The sequence below is a fragment of the Polypterus senegalus genome, chromosome 1 (assembly GCF_016835505.1).
Source record: "Polypterus senegalus isolate Bchr_013 chromosome 1, ASM1683550v1, whole genome shotgun sequence".
Lineage (NCBI taxonomy): Eukaryota > Metazoa > Chordata > Cladistia > Polypteriformes > Polypteridae > Polypterus > Polypterus senegalus.
The window spans coordinates 299,023,556-299,042,738 of NC_053154.1; the positions used below are offsets into that span (position 1 = coordinate 299,023,556).

Below are 19,183 nucleotides of genomic sequence, written 5' to 3' on the forward strand. Positions count from 1 at the left end.
CTACAACAACAATGACCAGGTGCAGAATTCAAAGTCCAAGCTAGAGGTGGCCCCATCTCCCATGATATTGTCAACATTTAAATGATTTAAAAGTACCTGGTAGTCAATATTACACTGAATTGCCTTGCCGTTTGTGACAGTAAATTGGGGAAAAAGATGAATGCTGTTGACCGTCCTTCTTTTGGACAATGCAACTGCTCACAGGGCACGTGACAAAAGTAGCACTGGGCAACTGAGGATTCAAAGAGGTGCGACACCCACCACCTTTTCCAGACTGGCCCTGTGCTTCTACCACTGGTTCTGCAAAACTGCATCTCACAATGCCGATGATGAACATGCCACAGCAGTTACGTTGAAGGAGCAGTTGCACAAGAAAGTCAAAACAGTTTATTTGAGTAGCATAGAAAAGCTTTGTGAATGTTGTAACTGATGTATTAGTGTTTAAAGGGATTCTGTTAAACAATAAAATGTAACTAGTGACTGGTGTATCTCCTAACATATTTGGGTGAAACCTTCTAAATTACTCATTCTGTTAACTTGAAAACATGGTGACTGCAAGACACAGCCGAACTGCAGTTCTCCAACTGTGAACCTTGGATTCGTTTACTATGTATGAGACGCAAGTTAAATCTAGTTTTACAGGTTTTGAACTTGTTATATTTCATGGTTCCTTGCCTTTATCTGCAGTCACTGGGAATAGTGTATCTTGACAAACATCTGACATACTGGACCCTTTTGTAAGATGCACTTTTTACATTTAAATACCTTTTCTTTTATTCATAAAAAAACATATGTTAACATTTCATCTGCTTAAAACTAATGGATACAATTTTAGATGCTTTCAATATTTTTTATATAAATACAACATATGCATACATGCCTGCATATACACATACAGTCTCAAATCTTTGAAGAGTATGACATAATGTACTGGCAAGTTATTGATTCCTCCATTAATTTTACATATCAGTGTAATCCATTTAAGAAACACAAGGTGTCTAACATTCAGCTTTCTGATAGAAACTGGACATGGATGGGATGCCAGCACTAAAGATCCTGCATGTTAAAATTAATCTGGAACAGACAAACACTTTCCAGCTACTGACATACCAAAAAGCTAAGAAAGTGTGCCTGTTTATTAAAGCCTGAGAATGACAAAAAAAGGCACACATTTTTATGAGAGTTTGCAAATGTATCACAAGCAGTTACGCAAGGGTCCTGTTAAATTTAAGTATTACAAACCTGATCTAGCATTTCAAAGAGATTTTCAAAGAGTGTGCTCCTTTTACAATTTAATAAAAATGGACAACAAATATTGTCTTTGAACTCTTTTAGGATAATGCACCAATCCATAATTGAAGCATAAATGTTTTAAAACTTCTGTCAGATATGGAAGAAGAGAGAATTATCACCTGGAAGGAAAAAAACATACCATACCCATAAAATGACCCAGAACTTAAAATATAGCAGAAGGAATCAACCATTATTTAAATACATCTATTATAATTCCATTATATTAACAGAAATTCTTTTCATCCTGGTGTCACAATATCACTTGACAGAACATTCTAGACCCCTAAACCATTTTTATCTTCTTTTCACAGCTCTTTGGAATACACACGATATATTCACAGGAAGCTCTAACACACTCATCTTGTCCTGTCTGAATGTTGTGCCACTTCCAGACACTAAGCCACCACTGACAGCTCGATGTGTCACTCTGTAAACTTTCCACATTTAAGTTTATTTCAAAAGATGTGTCAACTGGTCCTGCAGATTTTTTGAATGCTCAACACTAAAGGAAAAAAGAAACACTATTTAAATAGGAAATTAATTTCCTACAGTTAAAAATAAATTTGATTTCAGCTTAAGTGCTACAGTAAATATTAAAAATATACTGAAAGACAAAAGAGAATCAAACATTCTTGCTCAAAAAGAGATGCTTAAAGGACATTTGTGAAACACTGGAGATTAAAAAAAAAAAAAATCAAACAACAACATCATATTTTCCCAATTATAACCTCAGAAGAATGATTCTGAAATATTTAATTAAGAAAAGAAACTAGGCATCTTTTAATTGGGAAAGATCCTGACAGTAGAGTTAAAAGGCCTAATGCTTAACTCCACTTAGATAAATGAAGTACCTGATTCTTTTATAACAATTTATAACACTTGGAGCACATGCAGAAATTAAAATGGCATTTTTGAAGTACATAAAATCATTAAAATATGTGCAAAAAAATAAGTGTGCAAATGGCAGTTAAAGTTACTGATGAAGTCACTGAACGCGAGTTAAATTAATAATCAGGAGTACAAAGAAGATGCTAGAAGAGAAGAAAATAAAAAAATAAAAACAACACTCACTTTCTCTGAATGGCTTCTTGCCTGAAAGACAAATAAATGTATGCATGTATTCAATTCTAAGTATATTATGAAAATTAAAAGATATGCTAATCTTCAGTCACATAAAGGTTACTGAAAAAAGACACACATTACAAAAAAATTATTCCAATCTATTTAATATATATATACACATTACAGACAATAACCATAAATATTTATTTAAAATATTCTAGTCATACTGTTTGTCCACTTCAAATCTTGAACAGAAAGAAAATACAACTTAAATAATTTTTAAAATTTACATAGTGATATACTCAAACACTGTCTTTTTACCAATTAAAATTATTAATAATAATCCATGAACATAACTTGTTAAATACTGTATGTTTGCCAAGTTTCCACTCCTACTTGGATGAGGTGCTAGTCCACCTCATGTTCCACTTTCACAAACACAAAGCCAAAATACTGGCCACTATACAATCTTTGAGGAAAACACATGTGCCATAAAGTGCACGCACCATATAAATATAGTGAGGAAGTGAAAAAGACAAACTGCTCAATAGCGCTAAGCCACAATGAAACAAAATAAAGCAAAACCGTTATCAAATATTATAGTTCATGCCAATTCACTGTTGCTGAAAAGAGATGAGAAAAGCTACAGAACAGAACATTACCTATTGTTTTACTTTTTTTTTTCTTGCCTGGAGCAAACCTGCACTTTTAAAATTTTGAATGCACTTAAACCCACAAAAAAAAAAATTCATAAAATGTACCTATTAGCCACATTTTCTGTTGGTAACCAACAGGTACTCCACTCAATGCAACTTCTATTCTGGAACCCGATACAAAAAGAGGCACTCACAGATTCACTTAATGTAGGTGGATTTAATTTACTAAGTACCTGCAAAGGTCAAGGCCATTAAACGTTGTGCGACTTTCTCAGGTAAAATATAGTAACTGAGCAAAGTAAAACTTGTTACAGAGCCCAGGGGGGACGTGGGTAGAAATTTATACACACTCATTAATTTGGTTATAAAAAAAACTGCAGTTTCTGTTAAAAATAAATAAAACATGGGAATGATCTACTACTTGTAAATAAAAATTTCAATGCATGCTCAGGTTTTAATTAACACATTCCCTCAATTTAAGTAATTCATGCAACATTTTGATTACAGCATACCAACAAGTTTGTCTAGTTAATGCCCACATTTTATTGAAAATATTACCTCAATTTATATAACTTGTGCGCACTCTGTGTACATCCAATGATAGCCATGCAGGCTTCCGGCACCTTGCAACTGATCAACAATAATGTGAATTACTTCTTTGACGGTAGTATAGTGTCATCAGTAGAGCCCATTAGCCAGGAGAATCCATTGCAGCTGCCACTTGTTCAGAGTGGTGCCCCACAATGCAAGATGAATGCTGTGATAATTCACGTTTCAACGCAGTCATAACTTATCCCAAATGAAAAAGTAGCCATAATCCTGTGTATCTATCCATTGGGCTGTCCGTATGAAACAACAAACAAGGTGCATGCATGAACTAAAAGGTGGGAACGTTTAAAAACGTTAGCATGAAGAGTAAATCACCCCATGATTTTTTTTTCTCTTCTTTCTAACCATGTCTTCTCTCCAGGGCTCTGTAACTTGTTGACAGAAGCAGAATAAATACATAAAGAGAAAATCATCACATTAAAAAGGTAACTTTTTGATTTATTTCCCTTTCGCTATTTTATTTTGTCATGGTTTGGCCTTCATGAAGGAAATATTCATCACTGAATGAATTTTCAATGTAACATGAAAGACAAAAAATAGACAAATTCAGAGTTTTCTAATGAAGTTATATTAAAAAAACAACTCTCAGGAAAGTTTGCAGATTTCATCTGCACATTGATGGTTTTGCCATAAAGAAGAAATGCAATACTAATCCTTACACATTATACTCATTTTAAATCTTTTAACTTACTGGTACTGAAGATGGGTTGTGATAATTGCCATTTTTCTTAAACTCTAGGGAAACAAAGATGTACAACATATTTACTTCAATTCAGGTTTTCTAATCAAACCTATTGTTAACATTAAGGGGAATTAAAGTCCAATTTATAGTTCAATAACTTTTGAAGCAGTTATTCATTCACTTTCCAATCCTTTCTCTTTTTCTTTTATTATAAAAAACAAAATTTAAGAAATATCAGTAATCTAAGCATTTCAGAGTACAGCAGCAAATAAAATGACAAAAACATTGGTATACAGTATATCCTTTATGTGAGGGAAGGCAAAGCAAACAAGTGAACGGATGTCCATCCTGCAATTAAGAAATGGTATATTGTGTGTGATTTCTGCTACATTAAAAATAAGATAATGTCAGCAGATTACCGTTCCAATTTATTTTATTTGCAATTTTAGACTGCTGGCCTTTTCTGCACTCAAGTCTTAGATTAAACCATGGGACTGCTTCAGGCAACAAGGGAGAAATGAACATTGGACTACCAAGAATCTGAGCATCATCAGGTCATTTTCTGAATAGTCCTTGAAAAAAACTGAAAATCCAGTTCCAATGCTTTAATCTGTGCACTTGAGTATTAAACAACTCAAAAAAAGGTTCCCAGAAACAGAGCTCAAGATAAAAGGGACACCGGTGCTAAAGCATGCCTAAGTATTAATACATTTTGTAATAATAATACATTTTATTTATTTGTAGGCGCCTTTCTAAACACTCAAGGACACCGAGCAATAAACAAAGCACAGATTATAAACAAAGTAAAATACAAAAGTTAAAATCAGACAGAGCAATTGTAATCAAAGAAAAAAAGCAGTCTTAAACAAAGGAGTTTTAAGTTTAGATTTGAAAAGTGTAAATGATTCAATATTTCTAAGCTCAGATGGTAGTGAGTTCCACAGCAACTGAATGCTCTGCTCCCCATCGTGGTAAGATGGATGAAGAGGACACTCAAGTGGATGGAGGAAGAGGATCTAAGGGTACGGGAGGGAATGGCAAGATGGAGGAGGTTGGACAGATATGGAGGGGCAAGGCTGTGGATAGCCTTAAATGTTAGTAGTAAAATTTTGAATTGAATGTGGAACTGAACTGGAAGCCAATGAAGCTGCTACAAAACGGGAGTGTTATGGCGAATAGAGGGGGTTCTAGTAATGATGTGGGCAGCTTATAAAGAGATTTGAGAGAAAGACCAAAGAAAAGGGAATTGCAATAATCCAAACGAGAAGTGACAAGGCTATGAACAAGGATAGCAGTGGTGTGGGGAGTGAGGGAGTGAGAGACGAATACGATTAATGTTACGCAGGTGGAAATATGCAGACCGGGAGATGTTATTGACGTGCGACTGAAAGGATAAAGTACTGTCAAGGATGACACCCAGACTCTAAACCTGTAGGGAAGGGGGGACAGAGGAATTATCAATAACAAATGAAAAATGATCAGTTTTGGATAATGTTGATTTTGTACCAATGAGGAGAAGCTCCGTTTTGTGACTATTTAAATTAAGAAAATTTGAAGAAAACCAGGATTTGATTTCTGCTATGCAATTAATAAGTGAGGAGGGTGGAAAGGAAAAAGTAGGTTTGCTAGTGAGGTAAAGCTGGGTGTCATCAGCATAACAGTGGAAGCTAATGTTATATTTATGATAGATATTACCAAGGGGAAGGAGGTAAATAATGAAAAGGAGTAACAACAGTGGGTTGGGATGTGAAGGTTTTAAGCTGCGGCCCGAGAGGTAGGATCTGAACCAATCTAGTGTAGTGTGGGTAATGCCAATCGAAGATAATCTAGTCTGACAAATAGTGTCAAAGGCTGCACTCAGATCAAGGAAAATGAGAATAGTAATTAAACCAGAATCAGCTGCCATAAGGAGGTCATTAGTAATTTTTATAAGTGCCGTTTCTGTACATTGGAAGGGACAAAAACCAAACTGAAATTGTTCATACAGATTATTTTTAGATAAATGAGAATGAAGTTGGATAGCCACTAATTTTAACAAGAATTTTGAAAATGAGGGGTAGATTAGAAATAGCCAAACGAAAAGCATGAAGTAATTAGTTTAGACGTATGAATGTCATTATCATATGAAAAGGTTTGGTTGTGGAGCAATTAGTAGGGAAGAAAACTTTTATGTTGAATTCTGAGAGGTAAATGTTAGTTAGTTCAAAGTCAGAGTTCTATATTCCCAAGGTTTCATGTGTTCTGGGACACACTGCATTTTTCTTATTGCCATTATACAGTAAAATAAAGACACAGTGGTATTTCAGAAGTCTAAAGGAAAAGCAAGCAACAGCATAGGTAAGTGTTTACGCAGCTTTAAATATTTAGAACATAAAAAACCTCCAAGGCTTAAATGAAAATAATGTCAATTTCTGTGGCAAGAAAATAAAGACAGTATTTCCTACTAGAATTATACTCTTACTCACATCTTCAGAGTGCAGTATGGCATCCTCCTGCATCACCATATTGCGAGCAGCTTGACCAAGAAGCTGGAAAATACAGAAGAAAAGAAAAAAACAAAATTATCAAATGTACAGAACTGCATTATCAATAAATGTTATATTGCAGATTTTCTAATGGATCCTTCTCTCAAAGTATAACAAGTATCATCTCCAAGCAAATTCGTGACACCGTGGAGAGACTGATGGGTTACCACAGTTGTCGTCGAGATTACATGAGATTCACCCAGAGAAAAATAAATAAATAAATAAATAATATCACATGATGCAAAGTGCGAAGAATTCTGCTCTGCATACTGTCACCATAAATAATGTCACAGCAACATTCACTTCTATAGTACAGTACACTTTTATAGGCGAAAGAGTTACAAAAAATGAATAAATTAGGGAAGAATAAGTAACATTACATATAGGCTTACATAACAGTGATATTAAATATAAGAACACTACTATTCTGCCAATTATATATTGTATTCCAAGTTTGAAAAGAAAAGTCTGATGAGGAGGACAGATTGTCAGGAAGACGGAAGAAGAAAAAAAACCTCCAGAAAACCTGGAGGAAAAAAAAAAAACAATCTGCAGGGGTTCAAAGGTCAAAAGACCAGCCAGCACCTGCTGGCCATTTTACCTAACAGAAATATGCTTAAATAGTTCCACATTGTTTCAACAAGTTTTAATATTTATTATAACCTCGGTTTTAAACCAATACAAGCAGTCAAGAAAGTAAAAGACAGTAGCATATCACCTGCATGATGCAGAAACAGGGACAAGAAATACCACCTGCACTTGAGAACTGGCAATCGACATGAAGCTAAGCATGTTTGGGCCCTGCCACTACTTGGATGGGAGACTAGCTAGGAAAAGCTTAGGTTGATGCAGGCAGAGGAGTTTGAGGCCAGGTAGGGGCACTTATCCTGTGGTCCATGTTTGGATCCAAATGCCCCATTGCAGTGATGGGGACACTGAGCTGTAACTACGGCACCATCCTTCAGATTTGGTGTAAAACTGAGGTCCTGAATCTCTATGGTCATCAAAGATTTCAGGAGATCTTTTGAAACGGGTAGGTGGTACAGTGATTTACCAAGTAAACTGCCCACCACATCCTGGTCATTTTGGGCCCCAAATCATCCCTTGTCCCTTATAACCCTCAACCCCTTACCATCTAAACTGCTAATATGTGGTGAGCATAGTGGAATAAGAATGGCTGCCATGACATCATCCAGGTGGAGGCTGCACATTGGTGGTGGTTGAAGTGGATCCCCATTTTGAACTGCTAGAAAAGCACTAGACAAAATGTAATTAATTATATGTATTATGTCTTTTGGTGGTGGCACGGTGGCGCTGCTGCCTCGCAGTTAGGAGACCTGGGTTCGTTTCACCGGGTCCTCCCTGCGTGGAGTTTGCACGTTCTGCCTGTGTCTGTGTGGGTTTCCTTCAGATACACCGGTGTCCTCACACATCCCAAAGACATGCCGGTTAGGTGTATTGGTGATTCTAAATTGTCCCGTGTGGGCTGGTGCTCAGCCAGAGGTTTCTTTCCCGCCTTGCGCCCTGTGTTGGCTCCAGCAGACCCTGTGACCCTGTAGTTAAGATATAGCAGGTTGCATAATGGATGGATGTCTTTTGGTAGTGGTATTTAGTGTTGATAGGGAGGCAATGATTAGCACTGCTGCTACAACCAAGCAGCAAATCCCTTCCCTTATCCCCGTTTTATTTTTGAGTTTTCTCCATTTACTAGTTTCCTGCTACACCTCAAACGCATACACTTTAGGTTGGCTATCATTCCTAAAATGTTCTGGTATGAGTTCATGTGAACGCGGTGAATGGGAGTATGCCCCAAGATGGACCGTTGGTTCTGTTTGGGATAGCCTTTGCCTTAAATCAAATTTCCTGTCGAAATTTAACAAGTTTAATCTCAAACATTTTCTGCCGCATCCTCAATTTATTTACTGAATCCAGTAGCATCGGGAGAACAAAAAACGAGCACACAGCCAGTGGCCTTTCTTAAATTCAACGCAGTCTCCACGATTCATGTGTCAGCAACGCTAACCGTCACGCCACAGCGCAGTCCTGTGCAGTTTTCGCTTCTTCTATGTTACATTTTTATTTTTCAAACAAAAAACTAAACTTTTAGAAGATCGCCTTTTGCTATAAACACACACATTTCACACTGCCATTCTGTGAGCTCTCTGAACATCAGTCTTTCTGCACAGCCATTCTAAATAGAGCTGCATTGACATCGAGAATTGCAATGGCAAAATTAAAATGAAATAAAGCGACATTTTAGCTCCAAAGGTAAGGGTTTAAAAGAATGATATGTTAACTTAATGCAGAAAATCGTAACAGACGCGGCTGCAACTCCCAACGGTTAAATTTACTAAAATAAAGATATACGGCCACAGAAATCCTCTAGTAATGGGTTGGAACACCCACAGTTATTTGACTGTTTTCGTTACGTTCTGTTCACCCGTTCCTGTCTTACCTCATGACTCCTGGAACCCTTTAGCACCTGCCTTGTTAGGGCAATCACATCGCCGCTGCAGGAGCTCACTTTCTCTGAAAGTAAGCCCTTAACTGATTGACCAAAGCGAGGCTGAGGCTCCGGAGACGCCATTATTACCAGTAGGAGTACGCTTGCGTGAGCAGCGGCCACCAATATATAATATAGAAATTGCGCATGCGCTGGCGACGGCAGCGCATTTTTAGACAAACAATGCGATCACAGACATACAGTATACAGACAGACGCCGCATTCACTGTGTTTCCCAGTCGACACGATACGTCAGCGCGTCAACCTTATTGCGAGTGGCAAAAGTGCCTTTTAAATTAATGCAGATAGACGTGGAAACCGGGTTTTCTGATAAAAAAAACAATAACGTTTAAAACAGTATCGTTTACATACAACAGATTTTGCAATTATTTATATCCATTTAAAGACTAATAATGGCAATCAGTGGCGGTTTTAGGCATGGGCGAACGGGGCAGCCGCCCGGGGCGGCATTTTTTCATGACACGTGGGGGGCGGCACACGAACTTGGAGGGAAAAAAAAATCATCTGTGCCGCTAAGCGGTTTTCTATTATCTATGATACCTGCGCCGCCCCTGCTGCTGAAGGAGCCGCACAGAAGCTGAGCGAGCCGAGAGGAGAGGGGATGAGGGGCGGTGGGGAGGAGGCGCAGAGTACAGTTCACCTCTCCCAAATGAAGCGGACAAGGAGGGGGGCTAAACTATGTCAGTGACACCTGACTTTCTTACAAATAACGCACATTTCATTCAAAATATTTTAAACGCAGACCAATAATTGGCACATTTTTATTTACTTATTTATTTGTGTGAAATGGCTAATAAAAATAGGTAATAAAAAACGATTATGATGTGGAGGTGAATTGGTTTAGTCTTGACTTCTGGTCGTGAGTGACAGCGTTGGGGGATGATGGGAAATCTGTTGATTGCCGATTACTTAGTAAACACAGCGATGGAGAGAAAAAGGCCAAAGCTGTCAGGTGCCCAATTTAGGAAAAAAAGAAAAGATGATGAGGAGAAACGGGCAAAAGATAAAGGTATGCAACAATATTCTCTCTGTATGATTAAGGTATTCATGTCATTGTGTTAATTAGTGGTATAACGTTAACTCTTACTTTGTTAGCCTTCTTGCTTATGATGCATGCTATGCTTACCTTGCTAAAAAAACACAGTAAAACCCTAATATACAAACCATCACAGAAATTCTAATGGTTTCTATTAAATACCATTGTGAACCATTAACTTTTTTCCAGTGAAACTATTACAAAATTCCTTATTGTAGTGTGTTTTGGGCACTTTTGCAATAGGATTTACCATCCCACCCACCAATAGAATCCATCATATACCAGCAGACACTGTTATACTTACCATTAAAACCAATACAATTCCCATTATAACCATTAAATCCATTACATTTTCTGTTATTTTTGGGCAGGGTTCTATTGTTTTTTCAGCAGTGTATACAACACGAGATCTAATTAAATTTAGCAACAAAACTGTTGCAAGTACAGTTATTATTTATTTCCATTCCATTATTTCCATAGTGGTGAAAAGATGGCAAGAAGTTGGCTGATATATTCCATGAAGAACAACAGCCTCTTTTGCTTCTGCTGCAAATTGTTTTCCAAGAGGAACATTCATTTAACAATTTCAGGAATGGCAAATTGGAAACATGCGAGCACTCACCTCACATCACATGAAAACAGTCCAGAATATCTCAATTGCATGAAAGCATGGAAGGAACTGGCAGTGAGGTTAAGAAGTGGACAAACTATTGATAAGCGGGAGGAGGCACTACTTGAGGCTGAGAGGGTGAGATGGAGAGCAGTGCTGACACGTCTCACTGCTATTGTACAGTCACTGGCGGTACGAAATTTGGCTCTAAGGTAACACACAAACACTGTTCACACCATCAAATGGGAATTTTCTCAAAGAGATCGAACTTATGGCCAAGTTTGATCCCATTATGAAAGATCACCTTAACCGTGTCGAAAGAGGAACAGCAAGTCACAACAGCTACCTAGGGCATCGTGCAGAATGAGCTGATTGATTTGTTAAGCAGCAAAATCATATCTGATATAGTGGATGACATCAAGCAGGCAAAGTTTTTTTCAATAATTCTGGACTGCAATCCAGATATAAGCCACATAGAACAGTTGTCAGTGGTCATTAGAGTGGTGTCACTGATGGAGAAGCCCCATATCAGGGAACATTTTATGGGATTTTTGAAGGCAGAGGAGTCCACAGGGCAGCACTTGGCATCCATGATCCTGACAAGACTTGAGGAGTTGGGAATTCCTTTTGACGACTGCAGAGGACAATCATATGACAAAGGGGCAAACATGAAGGGCAAAAATAAGGGAGTTCAAGCCAGGCTCTTAGAAAAGAATCCCAGAGCTCCGTTTGTGCCATGTGGGGCGCATACATTAAAGTTAGTTGTGTGTGATGCTGCTAAGGGATCTGTGGATGCTATGAGCTATTTTGGTGTACTGCAAAAGCTTTACACATTATTTTCAGCCTCCTCCCAAAGATGGTCCATTCTGAAGAACCATGTGAGCATCAACTTAAAGATGTGGGCAGAAACAAGGTGGGAGAGCAAGGTCAAGAGCATTGAGCCCACGAGTTACCACGGAGCTGCCGTGGGAGAGGCTTTAATTGTGGTGAGAGACAACACCAAAGACCCTGCTATAAAGGCTGAGGCCCAGTCTTTGTCTGAGGAGGTGGGGTCGTACCGCTTCAGCATCTGCACGGTTGTTTGGTATGACATGCTATCTGCAATACAGCATGTCAGCAAACTCATGCAGTCTCCAAATATGCATGTCGACCTAGCTGTGAATCTTTTGAAGAAGACTGAGCAAGGTCTCCAGAGCTACAGGGCAAGTGGCTTTGTGACTGCACAGATGGCGGCCAAAGACATTTGTGAAGAAATGAATGTGGAAGCTGTTTTGAAACAAAAAAGGCTGAGGTCCACAAAGCGCCACTTCTCATATGAATCACATGATGAGCCTTTCAGTGATGCCCTTAGGAAGTTGGAGATTGGATTCTTTAATGTTGTTCTTGATGCAGCCCTGTCAGCCATCGCGGAGAGATTTACCACATTGGAAAATGTGGAAAACAAATTTGGGGTTTTGACAAATTTCCCTAGTCTTGCAGATGAGGAGCTGGCAGAGCAGTGCAATGCACTAGGTACCACACTGCACTTCGAAGGGCATTCTGATTTGGACAGTAGAGAGCTTTTGCAGGAAATCAAGAACTTCCCTCACTTTCCATCAAAAACCATGAGCCTCCTTGAGCTTATCACTTTCATGCACGATAAGGATCTATCTGAGATCTACCCCAACTTTTGGACTGCTCTCAGGATTGCACTTGCCCTGCCAGTGGCTGTGGCTCAAGCAGAGAGGAGCTTTTCCAAACTGATGTTAATCAAGACATACCTGAGGTCAACCATGTCTCAGGAACGGCTCACTGGCCTTGCTGTCATAAGCATTAATCATTCAGTAGGGCAGCATATCTCATATGATGCCATTATTGATGACATTGCATCTAGAAAGGCCAGAAATGTCAGATTTTAGTTTCAGTTTGTGTTTTCTGTTCTGCAGTGAAATAATTTAATTTTCTTTAGTGTGATTTATTCTATATTTTATTTGTATATTATTCTTAATAATTTAAAATATTTTTTCTTAAATAATATTGGTTTGTACAGAGTATAATTAAGTTATGAGCAGTTTATTTATTTATTTTTGCAAAAATTGGTCTGTTACGGAATGACGGAATTACTACAATAAAACGTGTGGTGTGTACAAAATGTGTAGTTTTGTCATGTTATTTTTTAGGCGGGGGAGTCTAAGCCGGGGAGCAATTTAATGTAGAACCGCCACTGATGGCAATTATTAAATAATAATAATAATTATTATTATTATTATTAAATAATTACTCCAATATAAGTAACATATTTCTCGGACTGCCTTCTTCCATCTCCGAAACATTTCTAGAATTCGTCCTGTTCTTACACAACACAGTATTGGTTAATGCACGTATAGATTACTGTAATGCTATTCTATCTGACATCCCACAAAAACTTATCCATCGCTTACAACTTCTTCAAAATTCTGCTGCCAGGATAATAACCTGCTGTTCTAAATCCACTGAACATATTACACCTATTCTCTCTCAACTTCACAGTTCACTACTGAATACAATACAAAATACCGCTCTTAACATTTAAGGCTCTCCACAGTCTTGCTCCCCCCCCTACCTCACTGATCTCCTACAGACTTACACTCCCCTCTCGTTCACTCAGGTCCTGTAATTTGAGAGTATTCAGTCTGGCAATATGGTGCAGCCTTAGTTTATGGAAGACAGACACAACTAAAGACATGAACATAAAATGATGGTTGTCAGTTTCAAACTGTGTTTCCTCAATGTGTTCCTTGAAAAAAAACATGATCAAGTTTGAGAAATGTTAACAGCTAACAGCAATCTACATAGTTAGTGACTAAATACGTTTAGCCAAAACGTTGTTTGGAGGCTCACTTGTGCACATAAACGCATAGCTTTGCTAGCTTAGCCAGGCGTAGCTAAAGTAAAGATTATAAAACGGGATTTTCTAATGGCCAAATATAACCAAAACAATTATTCATCCTTACCTATGAAATGTATACCCCCGGGATCTGGTTTGGAGCGTACAGCGGTTTGTAAAATCCCAAGCAGAACATGTGCGAGGCATCTTATCCATTACTTCACTCCACAGCAGTGCCACTCGCAATATGGCGGCGACATTGACGTACGAATCTGCTGGTCATGAGGCGTCTAGCTATTCTATGTCTATAAATGCGATCGGGAGGAAAAAACGTTCAATGAGTGAACACATCCGTCAAGAGAGTGGGGAAATAAAAGCGAGGGACTGAGACTCTTCTGTTAGCCTAGACAAAACCAAAATTACTGTCTTCCAGAAGAAAAGTCAAGAAACTGTCCCGAAAATACCATCTCACCCCCACTGGGAAATGATCCACATGCACCTATCTGTGGATGACAATCAATACCACATGGACCCTATTGCAATAAAAGCGAGTAGAGTTCTCTGTGCTAACAAGAAGTTATATTAGCATTGAAGATCCCACTGCTGATTTATGATGTGTAATCTTTCCAGTTATACTGTATGACAGTGAAGAGTGGCAGTGGGTCCCAATAACATACCCAGGTTGCAACAGATGGGAAAGCAGGCCCCAGTGGAGACTCACCACTTGGAATCTCCACAGGAGTGCCACCAACAATAGCTGCGGGTCTGAGCTCGGTCATACTTAACAATAGAAAAGAGAGCCCTAGAATACTGGGGCCACCTGTACAACAACAGCCCAGACTCCAACTGCTTTTAGCCACTCCAGAGCCGAGAGTCAAACAAGAGACCGTGTGCCATCATCCCCTAGCAGAGTCTCTCACAGCACCGAACTAACACTGAACACAATGCAGGCATCAGCACAAGAAGAGCAGTGGACGAAATCAAAGGACGCTATGTCACCCATTGGCAACAAAATGTACAGCAGCTAAACAAACTGGAATGCTACCTACAGTGGGACTACACTTCAGAAACGTACCTGGTCACAACAACATACCCCAAGGAGAGGTAGACACTAAGCCAGTACACTTAGTTGCCACAGTCTTGCAATTGGAAGAGGCCATCACCATCAAACATGGAGGACCAGATAAGAGATGAATAGCACCTCCTATGGCAGTGTCCCAAATACAACACTCTGAAGGACACAGTTTCAACAAACTATCAGACACCATCCTAGAGTTCCCAGTAGTGGAAAAATAAAACCAAGCTGATCATTTTGCTGGGTGAGGATGCCCGGACAGCAGGAGAGCAGCTAGGGTAACTTTTGCCTACCAGAGATGAACATAAGAAACAAAACAGGTCCAAAATAACATGGGTATGTGTGGGATGGTGAGTTCATGGTTTCAAGTATACATGTGTGCCTTTTTCTTCATGTGTTTTCTTCTTTATCTTTATATTCTAATTTTTGTTAGCACTGGAGCTGTTTCTGCTTTGGCAAAATATATCAATTCTTGCCATGCCAGTAAAGAGACACCTTGAATTTTAAATGACGAGACAGACAATCAGGCAGACTGAAAGATATTTAACATAACAGATAACCTGCGCACCTGACTGGGAACTACCCTGTTTACACCCGTAAGCTGAAATAACGGGTGGAGCCTGAAAATGAGAGTGACATACGTAAAATGGGAGCCACCTGAACTAATGGAGACTTGGACCGTGTGGGACAGTAGGAGCGGAGCGAGTGCAGAAGATGAGCATTTTGGGGACAGGCGCTCCACTTTTGAAGGCGTCCCCCGAGGTCCTAACAATAAGATGTCAGATGAGGACTCAAATTCCAAATAAACGGTCTTGTGTAGAAGCTTAGTCGTTAACAGTGTTTCGAGGAAGGCGTTCCTCTATTCCGTGGACACTGCATTAAAAACTTAGCATTGCTATTTGGGATTTTACAACCTTTACTGTAAAAACGTCCAGTGTCGGTGCTAACAGCCTTCCGTGACTGCTGTTATGGCTTTACTTTTTAGTGATTAAGTTGACGTTTGTTTTGCCTGTTTTCAAGTTTCCTATTCGTTACACTGTCTCTGTGTCCTTAAAAATCGTAGTGCTTACAGTTTTTGTTTTTTTTTTAAATGGGAACCAGTCTTTAATGAAATGCCAATTTCTCCGTGGATATTCATAAAAATGATGGCAGATTTGTAAAATACCAAAGGGTTCATAGTTTTAAAAGGACTCAATAGCACATTAATCTTCTAGTATCCTTGTATAGGTACCGTAGTGTACGTTAAAGATTTCGGTTTTGTCCACATGTTAAGAACTTTTTCAGAGCCAACTTCATATTCAAAGAGACGGAGGTAGCGCTGCTGCCTCACAATTAGGAGACACGGTTCGCTTCCTGGGTCCTCCCTGCGTGGAGTTTGCATGTTCTCCCCGTGTCTGCGTGGGTTTACTCCCACAGTCCAAAGACATGCCGGTTAGGTGCACTGGCGATTCTAAATTGTCCCTGGTGTGTGTCCCGCAGTGGGCTGGCTCCCTGTCCGGAGTCTGTTCCTGCCTTGCGCCCTGTGCTGGCTTGGATTGGCTCCAGCAGACCGTGACCATGTGTTAGGATATAGCGAGTTAAATAATAGATGGATGTATATTCAAAGAACCCTTCACAGAATTAAATGATTCTTTGTTACGGGAATCATTAACGAACCAGTATTTTAAGAGTGTTCCTTATAGACTGCTTGTCGTCCTGTAATTATGAATGCATAATTAATACTTTAGCAATACGCGCGCATTATCATTCCTTGTGTTTTGGTACACCATGGATTTAGATTACTACTGATGTATATATCGATATCTATATTCAGTATGTATGTGTTTTTTAATTAAATAAGTAAATAGTTTCCAATGATCGAGAAGAGGCTGAAGCTAATAATTTATATAGATTTTCGTTTGGACATTCATTGGTTTTATTAAATTAATCCACATCTTATATCTTAAGGACCATCCTTCCATTTCTGCGTCAAGAAAAATAAATTCATTTTTCTATAATCCACTTTTATCTACAAGCCTAGTCTGCTCAACTCACTTACCAGAGAATCCATGCATTGTATTAGCGTACTTGTTACGACATACGGTCATCTACATTGGTGTGTTAATCAATTGAATCAGTAGCATATGGCACAAGATAGGCACCTGGACTGGACACCAGTTTATCGCAGGTTACAGATGCATCTATACATTCTGCTTAAATAAATCAACAACAACAACATTTATTTATATACGAGTAGCACATTTTCATACAAAAAAATGTAGCTCAAAGTGCTTAAAATCACCGCCTACTTGATGGCTGACATACGAAGGATTCTTTTCTCACAAGTAAATGCTAATTCTATGCCCCAACATGTAATGTCTTGAGCACATCAACACCAGGCTTATCACAAACTATACTACTTCTTTGTGAATGCACAATGCCAGTCAATTTAAATGTAATAGCTACTTTGGTTCGAGGAAATCTGAGTTATGGACTTTCAAGTGATGGTGGCTTTAAAATCTCATAACAAAATTCTGCAACGAGCCTGATTTAAATTGTATAGCAAAGAACGAAGAAGAGTTAAAATTCGGAGAAATGTCACTTTCTCAGATTTGATTTAGGGTTCTCAGCATTTCAATTATCGGAATTGCATATTCATGAGAACACTGCCCAAGGAGGAGGGTGGTGGAGTGCGGCGATACATCGCTCGCTATATAAAAGTCAGCTGGACCGGACACCGGGACACCGCGATCACGATGGCTTGGCTTCTTGTGGCTCCACTGGTGCTCGCGATCGTTCTGACGCTGTACCTGAGAATGCGCTCTGCGCGCAGACTGGAGGGGAACAGACTGCCGAAGTGCGTCCCCGCTTTGCCCATCATCGGAAGTCTGCTGAGCTTGCGAGGAACAAAGCAGCCCCACATTCTCTTCCATAACATGCAGCAGAAATACGGAGAACTGTTCGCGTTAATGATGGGTCCGCACTATACGGTGATCGTGAACAATCATAAGCATGCCAGGGAGGTGCTCCACAAAAAAGGCAAGATCTTCAGCGGGAGACCCGCGACGGTAAGAATGACACATTATGATCTGCAACGCTCTTCATTTGTGAAAGGTTATGGGGTAAAACTGAAATATAAGAAATTTTAACAGACGCATTCTATATTAAGACACCCTGTAAATGCGCCTTTTTTCGCGCAACAGTGAAAAAATATCAGGATGAAATTTGTAGTACTTTATGCGATTTAAGTAATAATAGTAATAATAATAATAGTAATAATAATAATAATAATAATAATAATAATAATAATATATTTTATCAATATAGCGTTTTTCCCATGCTCAAGGCGCTTAGCAGAATCTCATAAAAAACAGCAGGTATATGTATTCTTCTTTTTTCTCTGAATTCACTGTCGTAATCTTCTCTATTTATTTATTTGGTTTGTACAATGCTATATACTGTATAGCCTGCCGTTCTTTCTTATATTCTGTGAAGCGCCTTGAGCATGGGAAAGGCGCTATATAAATACAATGTATTATTATTATTATTATTTATTATTAACATTGGATAAAGATGTTTTCATTGGTTCAAGCAGACCCCCGTGACCCTGTGTTAAGATATAGCGGTCTGGATAATGGATGAATAGATGAATGGATGGATGTTTCCTGAATAGAACACTAAAACTGATAGATACAGGATATACAAAAGCATTAAGTAGAATAATAGACAGTAAACCAGAGTAAAATACTAAATTCAATACTAAAAGAAAAGTTTAGCAGATAACATTATTATTATTATAACACCACACAAATTATCCTGAACATTTGGACAGAGAGGACGAGGATGCAGAATGTCTTTTTAAGTTAAATGCCTTTTAAGTTTTTTTTTTTGTTGTTGTTGTTTTTAACAATGAATGGAGTCAGTTGATCTAGTTATTTTTGGGTGGTCATTACAAAGTCTGAGCACTATACAGCTAAAGGACATGTCACGCATAGAGTGCAAGTTGGTATGGGGCGCAATAAGATTTGCCAGAATCAGAGGATCTTAGTGGGTGAACAGGAGCAAAGTGATGGAGAAGGTTACTGATGTCCGGTGCAAAGCCATTACAAGGGTTGTAGGTTAATAACAGAATTTTATATTCGATCCTGTAAGACACAGTGAGTCAGTGAACACGACGCAGGATGGGGTGTGATATGTTTGCTGTTGCTGGCTCCTGTTAGGACTCTTGCAGCAGAATTTTGAAGTAACTGGAGCTGTGATTTAAAGTTAGAAGTGGCTCCTGCCAGG

The 19,183-nt window shown here is 38.8% G+C and overlaps 1 protein-coding gene across 1 annotated transcript; it reads right to left on the reverse strand.

The window, feature by feature from the left end:
- Positions 1 to 1,611: 1,611 nt before the first annotated feature.
- On the reverse strand, positions 1,612 to 9,459 carry borcs7 (BLOC-1 related complex subunit 7). The gene is made up of 5 exons (XM_039734784.1): positions 9,283 to 9,459; positions 6,768 to 6,830; positions 4,312 to 4,355; positions 2,365 to 2,385; positions 1,612 to 1,795 (listed from the first exon to the last, which is right to left on the reverse strand). The coding sequence occupies exons 1-5, from the start codon at positions 9,412 to 9,414 to the stop codon at positions 1,744 to 1,746; spliced, it is 312 nt and encodes a 103-aa protein (XP_039590718.1). The 5' UTR covers positions 9,415 to 9,459; the 3' UTR covers positions 1,612 to 1,743.
- Positions 9,460 to 19,183: the final 9,724 nt, after the last annotated feature.